This window comes from Entelurus aequoreus, linkage group LG17, assembly GCF_033978785.1.
Source record: "Entelurus aequoreus isolate RoL-2023_Sb linkage group LG17, RoL_Eaeq_v1.1, whole genome shotgun sequence".
Classification (NCBI taxonomy): domain Eukaryota; kingdom Metazoa; phylum Chordata; class Actinopteri; order Syngnathiformes; family Syngnathidae; genus Entelurus; species Entelurus aequoreus.
In genome coordinates, this window is record NC_084747.1 from 2,462,387 (window position 1) to 2,484,913 (window position 22,527).

Sequence of the window (22,527 nt, forward strand, 5' to 3'; positions counted from 1 at the left end):
TCTGCCATAAAGAACAACATCGAAGACGTGCGACTCTTCCTGGATTCACGCCACGCTGGCCACTACGCCGTCTACAACCTCTCCAAGCGCTCCTACAGGTCGTCTCGCTTCCACAACAGGGTACGAGAAAGAAAGATGTCTGTTCGTAGTCAAAAGTACACTATATTGCCAAAAGTAGGGTGGCCACTAGAGATGTCCGATAATATCGGCCAGCCGATATTATCGGCCGATAAATGCTTTAAAATGTAATATCGGAAATTATCGGTATCGTTTTTTTTATTATCGGTATCGTTTTTTTTTATTTTTTTATTAAATCAACATAAAAAACACAAGATACACTTACAAAAATCTATTATTATTAGAGATGTCCGATAATATCGGTCTGCCGATATTATCGGCCGATAAATGCGTTAAAATGTAATATCGGAAATTATCGGTATCGTTTTTTTTATTATCGGTATCGTTTTTTGTTGTTGTTGTTGTTGTTTTTTATTAAATCAACATAAAAAACACAAGATACACTTACAAAAATCTATTATTATTAGAGATGTCCGATAATATCGGTCTGCCGATATTATCGGCCGATAAATGCGTTAAAATGTAAAAATCGGAAATTATCGGTATCGGTTTTTCTATTATCGGTATCGTTTTTTTTATTATCGGTATCGTTTTTTGTATTATCAGTATCGTTTTTTTTTATTTATTTTTTTTTATTAAATCAACATAAAAAACACAAGATACACTTACAAAAATCTATTATTATTAGAGATGTCCGATAATATAGGTCTGCCGATATTATCGGCCGATAAATGCGTTAAAATGTAATATCGGAAATTATCGGTATCGTTTTTTTTATTATCGGTATCGTTTTTTTTTTTTTTTTTTTTTTTTTATTAAATCAACATAAAAAACACAAGATACACTTACAAAAATCTATTATTATTAGAGATGTCCGATAATATCGGTCTGCCGATATTATCGGCCGATGAATGCGTTAAAATGTAATATCGGAAATTATCGGTATCTGTTTTTTTTATTATCGGTATCGTTTTTTTTGTTGTTTTTTTTATTTTTATTAAATCAACATAAAAAACACAAGATACACTTACAAAAATCTATTATTATTAGAGATGTCCGATAATATCGGTCTGCCGATATTATCGGCCGATAAATGCGTTAAAATGTAAAAATCGGAAATTATCGGTATCGGTTTTTCTATTATCGGTATCGTTTTTTTTGTTGGTTTTTTTATTTTTATTAAATCAACATAAAAAACACAAGATACACATACAAAAATCTATTATTATTATTAGAGATGTCCGATAATGTCGGTCTGCCGATATTATCGGCCGATAAATGCGTTAAAATGTAATATCAGAAATTATCGGTATCGTTTTTTTTATTATCGGTATCGTTTTTTTTGTTGGTTTTTTTTTATTTATTAAATCAACATAAAAAACACAAGATACACTTACAAAAATCTATTATTATTAGAGATGTCCGATAATATCGGTCTGCCGATATTATCGGCCGATAAATGCGTTAAAATGTAATATCGGAAATTATCGCTATCTGTTTTTTTTATTATCGGTATCGTTTTTTTTGTTGTTTTTTTTATTTTTTATTAAATCAACATAAAAAACACAAGATACACTTACAAAAATCTATTATTATTATTAGAGATGTCCGATAATGTCGGTCTGCCGATATTATCGGCCGATAAATGCGTTAAAATGTAATATCGGAAATTATCGGTATCGGTTTTTTTATTATCGGTATCGTTTTTTTTTTTTGTTTGTTTGTTTTGTTTTTTTATTAAATCAACATAAAAAACACAAGATACACTTACAAAAATGTATTATTATTAGAGATGTCCGATAATATCGGTCTGCCGATATTATCGGCCGATAAATGCGTTAAAATGTAATATCGGAAATTATTGGTATCGGTTTTTTTATCATCGATATCGTTTTTTTTGTTTTTTTTATTAAATCAACATAAAAAACACAAGATACACTTACAAAAATCTATTATTATTATTAGAGATGTCCGATAATGTCGGTCTGCCGATATTATCGGCCGATAAATGCTTTAAAATGTAATATCGGAAATTATCGGTATCGGTTTTTTATTATCGGTATCGGTTTTTTTTTGTTTTTGTTTTTTTTTATTAAATCAACATAAAAAACACAAGATACACTTACAAAAATCTTTTATTATTATTAGAGATGTCCGATAATATCGGTCTGCCGATATTATCGGCCGATGAATGCTTTAAAATGTACTATCGGAAATTATCGGTATCGTTTTTTTTATCGGTATCGTTTTTATTTTTTATTTTTTATTAAATTAACATAAAAAACACAAGATACACTTACAAAAATCTATTATTATTATTAGAGATGTCCGATAATGTCGGTCTGCCGATATTATCGGCCGATAAATGCGTTAAAATGTAACATCGGAAATTATCGGTATCGTTTTTTTTATTATCGGTACCGTTTTTTTTTTTGTTTTTTTTTTTTTAATTAAATCAACATAAAAAACACAACATACACTTACAAAAATCTATTATTATTAGAGATGTCCGAAATGCGTTAAAATGTAATATCGGAAATTATCTGTATCGTTTTTTTTATTATCTGTATCGTTTTTTTTGTTGTTGTTTTTTTTTTATTAAATCAACATAAAAAACACAAGATACCCTTACAAAAATCTATTATTATTAGAGATGTCCGATAATATCGGTCTGCCGATATTATCGGCCGATGAATGCTTTAAAATGTAATATCGGAAATTATCGGTATCGTTTTTTTTATCGGTATCGTTTTTATTTTATTTATTTTTTTATTTATTAAATTAACATAAAAAACACAAGATACACTTACAAAAATCTATTATTATTATTAGAGATGTCCGATAATGTCGGTCTGCCGATATTATCGGCCGATAAATGCGTTAAAATGTAATATCGGAAATTATCGGTATCGTTTTTTTTATTATCGGTATCGTTTTTTTTGTTGTTGTTTTTTTTTTTTATTAAATCAACATAAAAAACACAAGATACACTTACAAAAATCTATTATTATTATTAGAGATGTCCGATAATATCGGTCTGCCGATATTATCGGCTGATGAATGCTTTAAAATGTAATATCGGAAATTATCGGTATCGGTTTTTTTATCGGTATCGGTTTTATTTATTTGTATTTTTTATTTATTAAATTAACATAAAAAACACAAGATACACTTACAAAAATCTATTATTATTAGAGATGTCCGATAATATCGGTCTGCCGATATTATCGGCCGATAAATGCGTTAAAATGTAATATCGGAAATTATCGGTATCGTTTTTTTTATTATCGGTATCGTTTTTTTTTGTTGTTTTTGTTTTTTTTTATTAAATCAACATAAAAAACACAAGATACACTTACAAAAATCTATTATTATTAGAGATGTCCGATAATATCGGTCTGCCGATATTATCGGCCGATGAATGCTTTAAAATGTAATATCGGAAATTATCGGTATCGTTTTTTTTATCGGTATCGTTTTTATTATTATTATTTTTTTTTTTATTAAATTAACATAAAAAAACACAAGATACACTTACAAAAATCTATTATTATTATTATTAGAGATGTCCGATAATGTCGGTCTGCCGATATTATCGGCCGATAAATGCGTTAAAATGTAATATCGGAAATTATCGGTATCGTTTTTTTTATTATCGGTATCGTTTTTTTTTATTTATTTTTTTTTATTAAATCAACATAAAAAACACAAGATACACTTAAAAAAATCTATTATTATTAGAGATGTCCGATAATATAGGTCTGCCGATATTATCGGCCGATAAATGCGTTAAAATGTAATATCGGAAATTATCGGTATCGTTTTTTTTATTATCGGTATCGTTTTTTATTTTATTTTTATTTTTTTTATTAAATCAACATAAAAAACACAAGATACACTTACAAAAATCTATTATTATTAGAGATGTCCGATAATATCGGTCTGCCGATATTATCGGCCGATGAATGCGTTAAAATGTAATATCGGAAATTATCGGTATCGTTTTTTTTATCGGTATCGTTTTTATTATTATTATTTTTTTTTTTATTAAATTAACATAAAAAAACACAAGATACACTTACAAAAATCTATTATTATTATTATTAGAGATGTCCGATAATGTCGGTCTGCCGATATTATCGGCCGATAAATGCGTTAAAATGTAATATCGGAAATTATCGGTATCGTTTTTTTTATTATCGGTATCGTTTTTTTTTATTTATTTTTTTTTATTAAATCAACATAAAAAACACAAGATACACTTAAAAAAATCTATTATTATTAGAGATGTCCGATAATATAGGTCTGCCGATATTATCGGCCGATAAATGCGTTAAAATGTAATATCGGAAATTATCGGTATCGTTTTTTTTATTATCGGTATCGTTTTTTATTTTATTTTTATTTTTTTTATTAAATCAACATAAAAAACACAAGATACACTTACAAAAATCTATTATTATTAGAGATGTCCGATAATATCGGTCTGCCGATATTATCGGCCGATGAATGCGTTAAAATGTAATATCGGAAATTATCGGTATCTGTTTTTTTTATTATCGGTATCGTTTTTTTTGTTGTTTTTTTTATTTGTATTAAATCAACATAAAAAACACAAGATACACTTACAAAAATCTATTATTATTAGAGATGTCCGATAATATCGGTCTGCCGATATTATCGGCCGATAAATGCGTTAAAATGTAAAAATCGGAAATTATCGGTATCGGTTTTTCTATTATCGGTATCGTTTTTTTTGTTGGTTTTTTTATTTTTATTAAATCAACATAAAAAACACAAGATACACATACAAAAATCTATTATTATTATTAGAGATGTCCGATAATGTCGGTCTGCCGATATTATCGGCCGATAAATGCGTTAAAATGTAATATCGGAAATTATCGGTATCGTTTTTTTTATTATCGGTATCGTTTTTTTTGTTGTTTTTTTTTTTTTTATTAAATCAACATAAAAAACACAAGATACACTTACAAAAATCTATTATTATTAGAGATGTCCGATAATATCGGTCTGCCGATATTATCGGCCGATAAATGCGTTAAAATGTAATATCGGAAATTATCGGTATCTGGTTTTTTTATTATCGGTATCGTTTTTTTTGTTGTTTTTTTTATTTTTTATTAAATCAACATAAAAAACACAAGATACACTTACAAAAATCTATTATTATTATTAGAGATGTCCGATAATGTCGGTCTGCCGATATTATCGGCCGATAAATGCGTTAAAATGTAATATCGGAAATTATCGGTATCGGTTTTTTTATTATCGGTATCGTTTTTTGTTTTTTTTTGTTTGTTTTGTTTTTTTATTAAATCAACATAAAAAACACAAGATACACTTACAAAAATTTATTATTATTAGAGATGTCCGATAATATCGGTCTGCCGATATTATCGGCCGATAAATGCGTTAAAATGTAATATCGGAAATTATCGGTATCGTTTTTTTTATTATCGGTATCGTTTTTTTTGTTGTTGTTTTTTTTATTAAATCAACATAAAAAACACAAGATACACTTACAAAAATCTATTATTATTAGAGATGTCCGATAATATCGGTCTGCCGATATTATCGGCCGATAAATGCGTTAAAATGTAATATCGGAAATTATTGGTATCGGTTTTTTTTATTATCGGTATCGTTTTTTTTGTTTTTTTTGTTTTTTTTATTAAATCAACATAAAAAACACAAGATACACTTACAAAAATCTATTATTATTATTAGAGATGTCCGATAATGTCGGTCTGCCGATATTATCGGCCGATAAATGCTTTAAAATGTAATATCGGAAATTATCGGTATCGGTTTTTTATTATCGGTATCGGTTTTTTTTTGTTTTTGTTTTTTTTTATTAAATCAACATAAAAAACACAAGATACACTTACAAAAATCTTTTATTATTATTAGAGATGTCCGATAATATCGGTCTGCCGATATTATCGGCCGATGAATGCTTTAAAATGTACTATCGGAAATTATCGGTATCGTTTTTTTTATCGGTATCGTTTTTATTTTTTATTTTTTATTAAATTAACATAAAAAACACAAGATACACTTACAAAAATCTATTATTATTATTAGAGATGTCCGATAATGTCGGTCTGCCGATATTATCGGCCGATAAATGCGTTAAAATGTAATATCGGAAATTATCGGTATCGTTTTTTTTATTATCGGTATCGGTTTTTTTTTTGGTTTTTTTTGTTTTTTTTAATTAAATCAACATAAAAAACACAAGATACACTTACAAAAATCTATTATTATTAGAGATGTCCGAAATGCGTTAAAATGTAATATCGGAAATTATCTGTATCGTTTTTTTTATTATCTGTATCGTTTTTTTTTTTTTTTTTTTTTTATTAAATCAACATAAAAAACACAAGATACCCTTACAAAAATCTATTATTATTAGAGATGTCCGATAATATCGGTCTGCCGATATTATCGGCCGATGAATGCTTTAAAATGTAATATCGGAAATTATCGTTATCGTTTTTTTTATCGGTATCGTTTTAATTTTTTTTTTTTTTTTTTTAATTAAATTAACATAAACACAAGATACACTTTCAAAAATATATTATTATTATTAGAGATGTCCGATAATGTCGGTCTGCCGATATTATCGGCCGATAAATGCGTTAAAATGTAATATCGGAAATTATCGGTATCGTTTTTTTAATTATCGGTATCGTTTTTGTTGTTGTTTTTTTTATTTTTATTAAATCAACATAAAAAACAAAACGACGACACGTTTGAACGTGTCCCTTTTTGTGCGTGTCCCGCGCAGGTGTCCGAGTGCAACTGGCAGGTGCGCCGCTGCCCCAACCTGCGCAGTCTTTACAGCGTGTGCAAGAACATGCATCAGTGGCTCAAGCAGGACCAGAGGAACATCTGCGTGGTCCACTGCCTGGTAGGAAGGGTCTTCTTGATGATGCATGCAAACGCCGACCTTTGACGGCTTCCTGTTGATGGTGTCGTCCCCCGCAGGACGGCAGAGCGGCGTCGGCGGTGGCCGTGTGCTCCTTCCTGTGCTTCTGTCGCCTCTTCACCACGGCCGAGGCGGCCGTCTACATGTTCTCCATGAAGCGATGCCCGCCCGGCATCGCCCCCTCGCACAAGAGGTGCCACACCATCCTAAACTTAAACAGTTTTTGGTGTAAAATGCCCTGTGATTGGCAGGTATATCGAGTACATGTGTGACATGATGGCGGAGGAGCCCATCATCCCCCACTGCAAGCCCATGGTCATACGCTCCATCGCCATGACGCCCGTGCCCCTCTTCAACAAGCAGCGCAACGGCTGCCGGCCCTTCTGCGAGGTTTACGTCGGCGACGAGAGGGTCCTCACTACCTCACAGGAGTACGACAGGATGAAGTAGGCTTTTTTTTGGTCTTTGTCCCCGTCAGAGATGGTTTCATGGCTAAGCTGTAGGGAGAAAATGTTGCTCCTGTCCAGGGATTTCAAGAGCGAGGACGGAAGAGCCGAGATTCCCTTGAACGTGAGCGTCCAAGGAGACGTGCTGGTGGTTATCTACCACGCCAGGTCCACGCTGGGAGGACGTCTGCAGGCCAAGGTCCGTGTGTGTCGGGGGCCTGGAGCTTCTACTGGGTGCTACATTCTCATATTTTTAACACTTGTGCAACGTTCATATTGTTGCATTTTGTGGCTTTTAATGCCTCACAATCAAACACTTTTATGTTCAAACACTGAACTGATGTTTACCTTATCCCAATAAACATCTGTTCAGTATTTCAACATAAAAGTGTTTGATTGTGAGGCATTAAAAGCCACAAAATGCAACGGGTCCATCAGACCCACAAACGCTGGCTGAGTAACAACAAGATGAACGTTGCACGGAAAATGTCTCTGGCAGTTTCTGCATCCCACAGGGATTCTTCTTTTGTGTTTTCTGCACCTGCGGTTCCCACACAAGGTTGCAACATTGCTTGTCAACACTGTCTGCTCTCATTTTCTCGCACATTTGACCCTCTGATGTTCTGTGTACCTACACTCTGTCCTCCTCCTGTCCAGGCCTTAATTAATTATATATTTACTAGCAAGCTGGTCTCGCTTTGCCCGACATTTTTAATTCTAAGAGAGACAAAACTCAAACAGAATTTGAAAATCCAAGAAAATATTTTAAAGACTTGGTCTTCACTTGTTTAAATAAATTCTTTTTTTTTTTTACTTTGCTTCTTATAACTTTCAGAAAGACAATTTTAGAGAAAAAATACAACCTTAAAATTAATTAATTGTATAATTATTTTAATAAAAAAATGAAAACGGGTCCCACAGACCCGAACACTACACAAGCGTTAACCCTTGAGTGGGTTAACCCTTGATTTAACGACAGAACAGGAAGTTACCGTCATAGGGGGACTCCAAAACATTTATATTTCCTACCAACTTATTGAAAACTCCGGACTATAAGCCGCTGCTGTCAGGTTTAAGCACCGAACTATCCATTAAACAGAACAAGAAGCGAGGAATCAGGCCGAGACAGAGATCAATTTTGCTCATGAGGAGAACGCATGGAGCTGCACACTCAGTTACAGTCTCTGATTGAAAGAATATTTAGATTGAGTCTGCGGTTGGTAAGTAGAAAAGTTGGTAGAGTGAGAGGTTAGTTCCACTGTAGTTGTGGCGGACCAGCACAAATAAATGAATGTACGGTGACGGTGACTTTTGTATTCTTTACTGTTCCAGATGGCCTCCATGAAAATGTTTCAAATCCAGTTCCACACGGGCTTTGTCCCCAGAAATGCCACCACTGTGAAGTTTGCCAAGTAGGTTCCCGAAACGGAAGCTCAGTCACCCTGAACGACGTCCCTGGCGTTGACCTGTGCGCTCTCCTCACAGGTACGACCTGGACGCCTGTGACATCCAGGAGAAGTATCCAGACTTGTTCCAGGTCAACCTCGACATCGAAGTGGAGCCCAGAGAGAGGCCCAGTGCCAAGACCCCGCCATGGGACGGCTACCAGACCAAGGGCCTTAACCCCAAAATCCTCTTCTCCTCTCGCGATGAGCAGCAGGAGATCCTCAGCAAGTTTGGTAGGTGACGCAGTCAAACACTTTTGTTGTTTTTTGCACTTCATCTTCGCTACAAAGCCGTCCAAGAACCGAAAGTCAACCAGCAGGTGTGTCCATGAAAGACAGGGAAGGAATTTGGAGCAAAGTTCTTTCGTAGCAGCGACCTTGCCACCACTTGTGGCAGTAATCAGGGGCCGTACTTATCAAGCTTCTTAGAATGACTCCTAAGAAGTCTGCTAAGAGTTGACTTAAGAGTAAATAAATTCTTCGCTGAAAGCTGCACTTAAAAGTTAGTTATCAAGCGTCTTACTCACACTTTCAGCGAAGTGTAGGACTGAATCTTAAGTGTCACACTCAGAGCTGAATTACGACATTACTATGTGCCGTAAACGCAATTTTAGGTGACGTAATTTCTGTGTCCATAGAAATGACCAATCACGGAAGGGAATCCCTTGTCTAAGAATAAAGAAATATCTTGGAAATATTTAATTTTAAGTGTATATTTTGACAATAAACTACAAAATAATACAAAACAAACTAGTCCCCGCCGGCACTCACGCTACCGCTCCCTCTCTTCTCTCGCCCACACACTCACTCACCTCACGGCCACACACATACGCTACTCTCATAACATTTTCTTTCCAATTCATTAATTAGGCAACTAATTTGAAACTGGTGTGGGTGGCTCTATATATACTAGCCCAGGGGTCGGCAACCTTTACCACTCAAAGAGCCATTTTGGCAGGTTTCACAAATTAAAGAAAATAATGGGAGCCACAAAAAAAATTTTAAATTTAAAATGAAAAACACCCCATACAAAGCTTAAATGCTTTGTGCTATGTTAACCAGGGGTCTCAGACACACGCACTGGCACGCACTATAATGTGGAAATTTGATGTTAGTGCGGCCCGCGAGTTTTGAATGAATGGCGCTGGATAGCGTCATACTTGCCAACCCTCTCATTTTTCCCGGGAGACTACCGGATATCAGGGCGTGATGGCACTGCTTTTGGCGCCCTCTTCAGTCTGCCCAAACAGTGTACCTGCTCGACCACATGTACAATGCAGTTTCGGCTTGCTCACGTAAGTGACAGCAAGGCGTACTAGCTCAGCAGCCACACAGCTTACACTGACGGTACCAATACCCAGAATCCCATGCAACCCTAACTCTTCTGCGCAACCAATGCACCGAGAGGGGGGGGGTTGATGTGTGGGGGGATTTGGTGGTAGCGGGGGTGTATAATGTAGACCGGAAGAGTTAGGGCTGCATGGGATTCTGGGTATTGGGTGTGTTGTGTTTATGTTGTGTTACGGTGGGATGTTCTCCAGAAATGTGTTTTTCATTCTTTTTTGGTGTGGGTTCACAGTGTGGCGCATATTTGTAACGTAACAATGTTAAAGTTGTTTGATACGGCTACCGTCAGTGTAAGCTGTGTGGCTGATGAGTAAGTATGCTTTGCTGTCTCCTATGTGTGCAAGTAAAAGCTACATACAACATGTGGCTGGACTGGCACATTGTTTGTAAATGCTATAGAGGACAATTATTGCAGTGCAATTAGGGCACTTCCTTTATATGGTAATTAGAGTGTAAATATGAGTATATTTCCCCTGGGAGTTATCTATGAGAGGCACTGAGATCCACAAGTCTCCTGGGAAAATCGGGGGGGTCGGCAAGTATGTAGCTGAGTCGCATCAGAGTGGTCAAAGAGCCGCATGCGGCTCCGGAGCCGCGGGTTGCCGACCCCTGTACTAGCCCACTGCAGACACATGCAGAAATCAACAAGGAATAGAAAAGTATTAAATCTGTGACAAAAATAATATCCGCTCTGTCTAAACGATACCGTTTGATCAGCTGCTCGTCATAAAAAAAAACAAAAAACATTGTTCCGTTCCCTGAACGTTCGCGCACGTCTCTCTCGCCTCAGTGCCATCCCCTGCTGGCAACTCCTAACCACTTAAGACACCTCTGAAGGTCTCTTAAATATCGTGGAGAGTAGGAGTGATTCTCACACTTAAGAACGTTGATAAAAAGCTTTTATTCTGAAGTTTGAGAGTAGGACTAAATTTCGCAAATTCTCAGGACTTAAGTGTAAAATGGCACTCTAAGAAGCTTGATAAGTACGGCCCCTGTACTGTAAAGTTCAAATTTGAATGACAAAAAAAATAAGTCTAAGTAATGACAACACAAAACAAACAGAAGAAGTCTGGCACTGATGTCATAGAGAAATGTCTTAAGTGCAAAAAATATGACTAAAGTGGTGCAGCTGTATTTTCATTTGCACTTTTTAGATATTTATTACTAATTTATTGTATTTATTTTAGCACAACATAATACATATCGTGTGTACATTTATGTTTTCTAATCAGCCTGACCTAATCCTAAAGTTTGTTTGTTAAATTAATAATATAATCTTTGTGATTAACACATGCTTTTAAAGGCCTACTGAAATGACTTTTTTTTTTTTATTTAAACGGGCATAGCAGATCCATTCTGTGTCATACTTGATCATTTCGCGATATTGCCATATTTTTGCTGAAAGGATTTAGTGTAGAACGACGACGATAAAGTTCGCAACTTTTGGTGTCTGATTAAAAAAAAGCCTTGCCTGTACCGGAAGTAGCGTGACGTCACCGGAGGAAGGGCTGCTCACATTTTCCTATTGTTTTCAATGCAGCGAGAGAGATTCGGACCGAGAAAGCGACGATTACCCCATTAATTTGAGCGAAGATGAAAGATTCGTGGATGAGGAACGTGAAAGTGACGGACTAGAGTGCAGTGCAGGGCGTATCTTTTTTCGCTCTGCCCGTAACTTAGTTACAAGGGTTCATAGGATTCCACACTCTCTCCTTTTTCTATTGTGGATCACGGTTTTGTATTTTAAACCACCTCGGATACTATATCCTCTTGAAAATGAGAGTCGAGAACGCAAAATGGACATTCACAGTGACTTTTATCTCCACGGCAATACATCGGCGCAGCACTTTAGCTACTGAGCTAACGTGATAGCGTCGGGCTTAACTGCATATAGAAACAAAACAAATAAGCCCCTAACTGGAAGGATGGACAGAAGATCAACAATACTACCAAACTCTGGACATGTAACTACACGGTTACCGTAATTTCCGGACTATAAGCCGCTACTTTTTCCCCTCGTTCTGGTCCCTGCGGCTTATACAAGGGTGCGGCTTATTTACGGCCTGTTCTTCTCCGACACCGACGAAGAGGATTTCTGTGGTTTTAGTACGCAGGAGGAAGACGATGACACAATGATTAAAGACTGACTTTTCATATACCGGTAGGCTGGTTATTTTGATAACGTACAGGCGAGCACTTTGTATTACTTTTCACCGTTGTATTATTTGTACTCTGCACGAATGCTGTTCGCCATGTCAAAGATGTGAAAGTTTGATTGAATGATTGAAAGATTTATAGTTAATAAATGGGACGCTTTGCCTTCCCAAACAGTCATCTCTGTCCCGACAATCCCCTCCGTGGTAGCAGGAACCCCTATATACTACGCTAATTACACATCAAAACCCTGCGGCTTATAGTCGGGTGCGGCTTATATATGGAGCAATCTGTATTTTCCCCTAAATTTAGCTGGTGCGGCTTATAGTCAGGTGCGGCTTATAGTCCGGAAATTACGGTAATGCTTTCCAGCTTGGCGAAGCTTAGCAATGCTGTTGCTAACGACGCCATTGAAGCTAACTTAGCTACGGAACCTCGACAGAGCTATGCTAAAAACATTAGCTCTGCACCTACGCCAGCTCTCATCTGCTCATCAACACCCGTGCTCACCTGCGTTCCAGCGATCGACGGAGCGACGATCATAGATGCGGTCGGCGGCCCGGAGACGGTGTCTGCTATCCATCTCAAAGTCCTCCTGGTTGTGTTGCTGCAGCCCGCCGCTAATACACCGATCCCACCTACAGCTTTCTTCTTTGCAGTCTCCATTGTTCATTAAACAAATTGCAAAAGATTCACCAACACAGATGTCCAGAATACTGTGGAATTTTGAGATGAAAACAGAGCTTTTTGTATTGGATTCAATGGGCTCCGAATACTTCCGTTTAACCATTGACGTCACGCGCAAACGTCATCATATCGAAACGTTTTCAGCCGGAAGTTTGCTGGGAAATTTAAAATGTCACTTTATAAGTTAACCCGCATGTGTTGCAATGTTAAGATTTCATCATTGATATATAAACTATCAGACTGCGTGGTCGCTAGTAGTGGCTTTCAGTAGGCCTTTAAATCATTTTACAAGGTATTAAAACTGTAAGTAGGGTAGATATTTAATTGTATTGAATATGATCAAAATCAAGAGCGAGATTACTAATTTCAGTGATAATATTGGAGTGGTCCCCGGGTCCTTCTGTAGTGGAAAAGTTGGGTCCTGAGGTCAAACAGATAAAGAACCCCTGCTATGTACAAGGACCCTGCAGATGGAAATTACCCTTTGGCTACAATCTGCCATATTTAAATTTTATATGTTCATTAATGTGCATTAATGTACTATAACAAATGGCGACTTCCTATCAGGAGTTGTAATATACATCTAATAACAAGTTATTGGTGTGTTTAGTGCAGGGGTGTCCAAAGTGCGGCCCGCAGCTAATTGTTTACCGGCTCGCCACACATTCTGGAAATGCTCTTGCAAAAATAAAACATTAAAAAATGTGGAATGAGGTGTGTTGGAAGCAGATCAGAATCATATCCATATTTAAGTGTTACTTCTTTCTAAAAACTCCTATAGTCATATTTACATCAGCTAATGTCTCGTGTGGTACAAAGTGCTTGGATTCGAGTGTCCTTGGTTAGAGTCAGAGCGCTGTTTATTCTCTTTGTTGAGACTGCCATTACATTCCTAAGATAAGGAGCACAGCTAGACTGGGGAAACAGCAGGCAGATCACGGGACTTCCGGGGGTTTGAGGGGAGACCGAGCTAGACCGATCTGGACCGGGCTGGGGAACGCTGGTGTGCTGGATTGGTCTCCCGTTTGTCCTCTAAGCTTGGAGAATAAACCACAAAATACCAACTGCTGCCTGTTGATTGAATATAAACATCAGCTAATTGCCATGAAAAGAATCTGGGAGAGACTAGCAATTTGAATTCCCCATTGGAGGAATACTGGTCAACGCAACAGGTGAAATCTAACTAGACAAAGTTGCAATGTTGACACAAAGTTGCCATGCAGGCAGTTTTTTTTTCTTTTCCATCCATCCATTTTCTACTGCTTGTCCCTTTTGGGTTGGCGGGGGGTGCTGGAGCCTATCTCAGCTGCATTCGGGCGGAAATGCGGGGTACACCCTGGACAAGTCTTTGTCTATCTTTATTTTTCTTTTTTTGCCGTTGCTAAAAAAACAATGTTATAATGAATTATTGACCTATTCAAAGCTCCAATTATTTCAAATATTTCATTTTAAAATGTTTTATGTGGAAAATATTGCTTATATTGTGTGGTTGCCATACAAAAACACCAACGTTTTATTTGACAAAAGAGCATAAAACAAACAAAATTAAAGCTGCAACCAGCGTTGGTCGGGTCCGCATTTTGGCAGGTGCTAGTCCTAGGTGTCCCAATACTTTTGTCCAGTGGTAGTCCTGAGTGAGACCTACATAGAGGTTTTTGTTTCGTGTCTCTACGATATTCGTACTGGGAGTTAGAGGAAGTTGTGTCTGTGTCTTTTTCCTAGGTGTCGCGGCACAGTGGTTGTTTTCTTTGACGGCGCGTAAAATCACAGCAGCGGAGCAACTTTAGTGCTGCGGGTCTTTGAAGGCTCGTAAAATCTAAACGGTAGCACGACAAACGCGCTCAGAATATTTCAGATAACGTTTGATGTTTGGTGACCGGTTGTAACAAAAATCTTGTTTTGAAGGAGGAATAGCAAACTTCCTGTTGATTTTTGCTGAAGGATGTCAATCTATGAAATGTAGGTCTAGGTGAGACCTACATAGAGGTATTTGTTTCATGTCTCTAAGACATTAAAAAATCCTAAAATCATTTTTAAGGTTGTATTTTTTCTCTAAAATTGTCTTTCTGAAGGTTATAAGAAGCAAAGTAAAAAAAATAATGAATTTATTTAAACAAGTGAAGACCAAGTCTTTAAAATATTTTCTTGGATTTTCACATTCTATTTGAGTTTTGTCTCTCTTAGAATTAAAAATGTCGGGCAAAGCGAGACCAGCTTGCTAGTAAATAAATAAAATTTAAAAAATAGAGGCAGCTAACTGGTAAGTGCTGCTATTTGAGCTATTTTTAGAACAGGCCAGCGGGCGACTCATCTGGTCCTTACGGGCTACCTGGTGCCCGCGGGCACCGCGTTGGTGACCCTTGCTGTAGATATTTACCGTGAGCGTTAAATTAAAAAAAGATAATAATAATTTGACTTGTTTTTAACATTTTAATGACTTAGAGCAGGGGTCACCAACGCGGTGCCCGCGGGCACCAGGTAGCCCGTAAGGACCAGATGAGTAGCCCGCCGGCCTGTTCTAAAAATAGCTCAAATAGCAACACTTACCAGTGAGCTGCCTCTATTTTTTAAATTGTATTTATTTACTAGCAAGCTGGTCTCGCTTTGCCCGACATTTTTAATTCTAAGAGAGACAAAACTCAAATAGAATTTGAAAATCCAAGAAAATATTTTAAAGACTTGGTCTTCACTTGTTTAAATAAATTCATTATTTTTTTTACTTTGCTTCTTATAACTTTCAGAAAGACAATTTTAGAGAAAAAATACAACCTTAAAAATGATTTTAGGATTTTTAAACACATATACCTTTTTACCTTTTAAATTCCTTCCTCTTCTTTCCTGACAATTTAAATCAATGTTCAAGTACATTTATTTGTTTTATTGTAAAGAATAATAAATACATTTTAATTTAATTCTTCATTTTAGCTTCTGTTTTTTCAACAAAGAATATTTGTGAAATATTTCTTCAAACCTATTATGATTAAAAATTCAAAAAAAAAATTCTGGCAAATCTAGAAAATCTGTAGAATCAAATTTAAATCTCATTTCAAAGTCTTTTGAATTTCTTTTAAAATTTTTGTTCTGGAAAATCTAGAAGAAATAATGATTTGTCTTTGTTAGAAATATAGCTTGGTCTAATTTGTTATATATTCTAACAAAGTGCAGATTGGATTTTAACCTATTTAAAACATGTCATCAAAATTCTAAAATTAATCTTAATCATGAAAAATTACTAATGATGTTCCATAAATTATTTTTTTTATTTTTTGAAAAAGATTCGAATTAGCTAGTTTTTCTCTTCTTTTTTTCGGTTGAATTTTGAATTTTAAAGAGTCGAAATTGAAGATAAACTATGTTTCAAAATTTAATTGTCATTTTTTTCTTGTTTTCTCCTCTTTTAAACCGTTCAATTAAGTGTAAATATCATTTATTATTAATAATAACATGGAGTTAAAAGTAAATTGAGCAAATTGGCTATTTCTGGCAATTTATATAAGTGTGTATTAAACTGGTAGCCCTTCGCATTAATCAGTACCCAAGAAGTAGCTCTTGCTTTCAAAAAGGTTGGTGACCCCTGACTTAGAGCCTTTATGGTCCCCGGGAGCCTTAAATGTAAAAAAACAAAATCCATATATTTTGTTATGGTTTAAAAATGAAAAATATCAAAATGGCCCACACATGCTTTAATTTTTCCATGTGCGGCCCTCCAGTGGAAAAAGTTTGGACACCCCTGGTTTAGTGGGACAGGCCAAAGTTAAATTGGAGAAAATGTAGCACATGCGTCACGGACCGGTGGTTGGAGACCACTGCCCTAATGGCATCTTCTGAGTTTGTGGCTGCACCAGAGCAGTGTCATGATTCTGAATAGGTAGAAGCACCGCCTTTGATCCCGACATGTACGGTCTCAACTGCAGGTAAACCAGAACTGCCTCGTCAGCCGGGGTCCTCAGCCTTCTATGACTCCAGTTTGCCACCGGAGCCTGCGCAGACCCCGGAAAACTCTACCGCAACCGAAGCAGAATCTTCTGAGAGCCCGGACGCCGACAACTTCTTCCAGACTTTGGACTGGGAAGGTATTCTTTCGCGAGTCAAAGGCTCACTTGTTGCAGGCCTGACCCTCACGCGGTCTGTGTGTTAGATGTCGGCGCCCCCCAGGAGGCCTCCGATAGTCAAGGAGGCGGATCCATGAACGACCAGGACGATCTGAGCGATCAGTCAGAAGGAGAGTCCTACTCCTACTCTGCTCCCAGTGGAGGGGGTCTGTCTCGGGACACCAGTGAACCCCTGTTTGACGCAGACTTCCAGGTACAAACCCTCTTCCACGGCCCTGGGGACTTTGGTTTTGAAAGCCTCCCTTTTCTCTCCCGTCAGACTCCTTCCCCGGGAGCCGAGGACTCGCCCGCCGACGACACGGCCGACCTCTTAGGTTTGAACTCTGACCCCGCGCCTCCTCAGGTGGGCCTGAAAGCCTCCTCCAGCCAAAGTGACCTCCTCAACGACCTGTTTGCGCCCCCTGCGGCAGTGCAGGAAGACTTGTTCTTTAGCGGAGAAGCCGGCGGCTCCAAACGTGAGCGTCCAGCATTTATAGAGAAATAGTCATTCTGCATGACGTCAAATATGCACTTTGTGTCCGTGCTGTAGCCACGAGCGACCTGTTCGACCCCTTCGGCATGGGCTCCAGCTCCGGGGTGGGCTCCAGCGTGGGCTCCTCTCGGCAGGCCTCCGGTGCCGACCTGTTTGGGGACTTGTTAAGCTCGGACGGTTCCGCCGGCAGCAGCTTCAGCGCAGCCCGGAGCAACCCCGCCCCCGTCTCCAACGCCAGCCTCTTTGACCTGGGTGAGTTGACCAGGGTGGAGTCACCCGCCGCCGGCCGCGCGGCTAATCCTCGCTTGTACCTCCCCCGCAGACAAGTTGGTGAAGGACGCTCCCAAGATGACGACGTCCGCCAGCCACCCTGACCTCCTGCGGGGGTGGGACAGCTGGGCGGCGAGCACGAGCACGTCCACCAGCGTGAGCTCCACTGCCAGCAGGCCCGCCTACACCAGCACAGGTGGGTGTTTTGATTGATTGATTGAGACTTTTATTAGTAGGTTGCACAGTGAAGTACATATTCCGTACAATTGACCACTAAATGGTAACACCCCAATAAGTTTTTCAACTTGTTTAAGTCGGGGTCCACTTAAATTGATTCATGATACAGATATATACTATCAGATATATACTATCATCATAATACAGTCATCACATAAGATAATCACATTGAATTATTTACATTATTTACAATCAGGGGTGTGGAAGGGGGTGGGGGGTAGGATATGGACATCAAGTAGTGGACATAGAGAGAGAGAGAGATCAGAAGGCAAAATAAAAAGTATCTGCATTTGATTGTTTACATTTGATTATTAGCAATCCGGGGAGGGTGTTAGTTTAGGGTTGTAGCTGCCTGGAGGTGAACTTTTATTGCGGTTTTGAAGGAGGATAGAGATGCCCAACACCTGTTGGGAGCGCATTCCACATTGATGTGGCATAGAAAGAGAATGAGTTAAGACCTTTGTTAGTTCGGAATCTGGGTTTAACGTGGTTAGTGGAGCTCCCCCTGGTGTTGTGGTTATGGCGGTCATTCACGTTAAGGAAGCAGTTTGACGTGTACTTCAGTATCAGGGAGGTGTAGCGGACACAAGGCTGAAGCTTAGAGGTGACAGAGCTTTCGCCGCTGCTGCTCCCAAGCTCTGGAACGACCTACCTCTTAGTGTTAGACAAGCCTCCTCTCTTCCTGTTTTTAAATCCCTCTTAAAAACATACTTTTATTCCATGGCTTTTAACACTGAGTGATACCCATCCTGCAATGGCGCCCCACAATACACCTGCTGTCAACCTGTTTTTATGTTTTTATATTTTATTTATTTATTTATTTATTTATTTTTAATCTTGTTCTGTTTGTGTTGTGTTGTTTGCTCGGTTCTCGTATTATTTTTAACCTGCCCATTGTACAGCACTTTGGCTACCCCTGTGGTCAATTTTAAATGTGCTTTATAAATAAAGTTGATTTGATTTGATTTGATTAGATTTGATTTTATAGACCAGGCTCAGTGCAAGTTGTTTAACTCTGTCCTCCACCCTGAGCCAGCCCACTTTAGAGAAGTGGGTAGGAGTGAGGTGGGATCTGGGGTGGAGGTCTAGAAGTAACCTGACTAGCTTGTTCTGGGATGTTTGGAGTTTAGATTTGAGGGTTTTGGAGGTGCTAGGGTACCAGGAGGTGCATGCGTAATGGAAAAAGGGTTGAACGAGAGTTCCCGCCAGAATCCTCAAGGTGCTTTTGTTGACCAGAGAGGAGATTCTGTAGAGAAATCTTGTTCGTTGGTTAACCTTTTTGATTACCTTGGTTGCCATTTTATCACAGTTGGGCTGGTAAAACTAATCACATTACTCTGCCGAGCTCTAGACAGCACCGACACTCAACAACAACACATCATTTGCAGACTATAATTACTGCTTTGCAAAAAATATTTTTAACCCAAATAGGTGAAATGAGATCATCTCCCACGGTGCACCAGACTGTATCTCACGGCACACTAGTATGCCGCGGCACAGTGGTTGAAAAACACTGGTCTAAACCACGCATTAAAAAATTTGACTTAAAAATTATCGATCATCAATCTTCACCAAGAAGTCACTTTCGTCACTTGATTGACATTCACCAGTTCCATTGGCAGCAAAACAGGCCTACCACCATGCTTGACGGTAGGCATGGTGTTCCTGGGATTAAAGGCCTCACCTTTTTCTCCTCCAAACATATTGCTGGGTATTGTGGCCAAACAGCTCCATTTTAGTTTCATCTGACTAGTCTAAACAAAGGGAGTGGGGGCGAGGGACAGAGGGAAGATCACGGGACTTCCGGGGGTTTGAGGGGAGACCGAGCTAGACCGGGCGAGGGAACACTGGTGTGCTAGATTGGTCTCACGTTTGTCCTCTAAGCTTGGAGAATAAACCACAAAATACCAACTACAGCCTGGTGATTGAATATAAACATCAGCTTATTGCCATAAAAAGAATCTGGGAGAGACTAGCCATTTGAATTCCCCATTGGAGGAACGCTGGTCAACGCAACAGCATGTAGTTGTACTACGATCGCTCCTGCATAAATTAAAAATGGCGGACTCGCGATAAGCCCTCTGGGTAAACCTTTACCATATGTGGAGATATCCGCAGACGCCACAATCTCAAACGGCTTGTTTGGAAGACGTATGAAAGAAGGTAAGGTTCTTTTATAAATATCTCCACCATGCTTCCATGGTTTGAGTTGACATTGTCAGGACTTGTGCAGATCCCAAATACACAAGAGCAGGTACCATCAGGAAAGAAAAGTTGGGTCCTCTTTAAGATGTGAGTGTTCTGAGTTAGGAGCTTAGTCATAACTCAGAGTTCATCTTTTTGTGCTTTCTTCAAATGTCTGACGGGTCGTGGTAAAGTGCCACAAGAGGTCCTTATTGACTTTTTTTTTTGCATATTTCTGTGTTTGTAGCTTCTAGTCTGGCGTCAATGTCAAAGGCCAAATCTCAGACCTTTGATCCTTTTGCTGACTTGGGAAACCTCAGCTCCAAACGACCAAGTAAGTCTAACAGATGAGATTAGGTTTTACTGACGCACTGAATTCAACTGACCAAGCTTGTCTCGTCCAGATTCAACCAACAGTACCGTGTCCGGCACAAAAGTACCTTCGTCTTCTTCGTCCTCTGCCGCCAAGCCTCAAGCCCAGTCCTGGCAGGCCGGTAGAGCTGCTTCCAGTCAAAACAAACAATGGCAGTCTGGGTCTGCGCCCAAGGAGGCGTCGGCCCCGCAGCCTTCCGGCGCGCAGTCTGCCAAGCCCAACTACAACCTCAACTTCTCCAGCGTCATCGGAGGCCGGGAGGAGCGAGGCGTTCGAACTGCGGGATTTGGTAAGCACATGATAATAGTCATCATGGATTAGATTTATATAGCGCTTTTGTACACGCTTAAAGCGAGAAGTGAGAGCCATGGTGGTGGTAAGCTACATTTGTAGCCACAGCTGCCCTGCGGTAGACTGGCGGAAGCTGGAATTGAACCTACAACCCTCAAGTTGCTGGGCACGGCCGCTCTACTAATCAGAGCCACGCCGTCCATTACATTCAAAGTTTCTGTTTTTATTTTTTTTAATATAAAATACATTTATATTAAAAATTAGAAATTAATTAATTCAGATAGATAGAGATAGATCAGATAGGTCTTTATTGTCAGGAGGGAGGGAGGTCAAAAGTGTCCATCGTTGAGGTGTCCTCGGAAACACCCTGGTCCTGTTTTCACAGCGTCAAGGCCGTTCGAGGGAGTCAAATCGTAGATTAGGATGTTTGTTTTCCGCGAGCAGACAAAACAATGACTTGTCTGTTCTATTCGTCCATGCTGGGTTATATATTAATTAAACTAAAAAAGAAGTACAATTTAAATAATAAGAACTAGATGAGGCAATTCCTGAAGGAATGACATGGTGGGAATGCTCCAATGCTGAGGTTGAACTGAAATGCTGACAGAATGTAGTCTGAATGTTGAACTTGGGAAAGTGTTAGTTTCAATGTCCAGGATGAGTGGAATGTGTTGATGTTGGAATGGTTTGAATCGCTTTAAAAATGTAGAAATGGTGGAAGTTTGAAAAATGGTCAATTCATTTCAATGGGAACTTCCTGGAAATTTGGGAATTTGGAGAAAAGCGGTATTTTTTAAAAATGATAAGGAGCATGAATGTCCTGAATGAGCTGAACTGGTTGGTGTTGGAATTGTTTAAATCGGGCAAGAAATGTTGAGGTAGTAACACTTTTTATTGAGAAATTGTTTTATGGAATTTCCAAAAAAAACGGGAATTTTTCAGTTTCTTAAACCAACCTGTTTTTTTGTCCTGACTAAGAGAAATGTTTTGACAGTGGAACAATTGAAATGGGTTGAAAAATGTGAAAGGAGTCATCGCGGTAAAAAAAAGGTTGGAAATAAGGTTAGAAAAAAACTGGAATTCCTGGAAATTTGTTGAACGTTGAAAAATGGTTGTTTGAATTTCCAGGATGAATTGAATGTGTTGAAGGTGGAATGGTTTGATTCGGTTAAAACATTTGGGAATTGTGGAAGTTTGAAAATTGGATAATTCATTTTGAATGGGGAAATATCCCTAAAAACTGGGAATTCGAGGAAATCCTGTTTTTTTTCAAATTATTTTTTAATTCCTGAAAAGGCTGAATATTTTCAAGTTGAAAGTTGGAAGGGTTTGAATCGAATAAAAATGTGGGGGGTTGTGCAACTTTGAAAAATGTCCCATTCATTTCAAAGGGAATTTAGGGAAAAGCGGAAATTTTTTTGAAAATGCTAAAACATTTGAATGTTCTGAATGGTTGGTGTTGGAATTTTGCAAATC

General features: G+C 38.2%; 1 protein-coding gene across 1 annotated transcript in view; it reads left to right on the forward strand.

Annotated features, from left to right (window-relative positions):
* The window catches only part of LOC133632141 (cyclin-G-associated kinase-like), an 82,872-nt gene that overhangs the window by 51,070 nt on the left and 9,275 nt on the right, over positions 1-22,527 (forward strand). Inside the window, exons 13-26 of the mRNA XM_062024384.1 lie at positions 1-120; positions 6,893-7,015; positions 7,093-7,226; positions 7,285-7,479; positions 7,561-7,678; positions 8,812-8,891; positions 8,965-9,158; positions 17,027-17,185; positions 17,251-17,417; positions 17,484-17,679; positions 17,754-17,948; positions 18,019-18,162; positions 20,635-20,721; positions 20,792-21,049. The exon at positions 1-120 is cut by the window's left edge and continues 29 nt beyond it. Coding sequence (XP_061880368.1) covers positions 1-120; positions 6,893-7,015; positions 7,093-7,226; positions 7,285-7,479; positions 7,561-7,678; positions 8,812-8,891; positions 8,965-9,158; positions 17,027-17,185; positions 17,251-17,417; positions 17,484-17,679; positions 17,754-17,948; positions 18,019-18,162; positions 20,635-20,721; positions 20,792-21,049 — 2,170 coding nt within the window. The remainder of the gene's footprint in view (positions 121-6,892; positions 7,016-7,092; positions 7,227-7,284; positions 7,480-7,560; positions 7,679-8,811; positions 8,892-8,964; positions 9,159-17,026; positions 17,186-17,250; positions 17,418-17,483; positions 17,680-17,753; positions 17,949-18,018; positions 18,163-20,634; positions 20,722-20,791; positions 21,050-22,527) is intronic.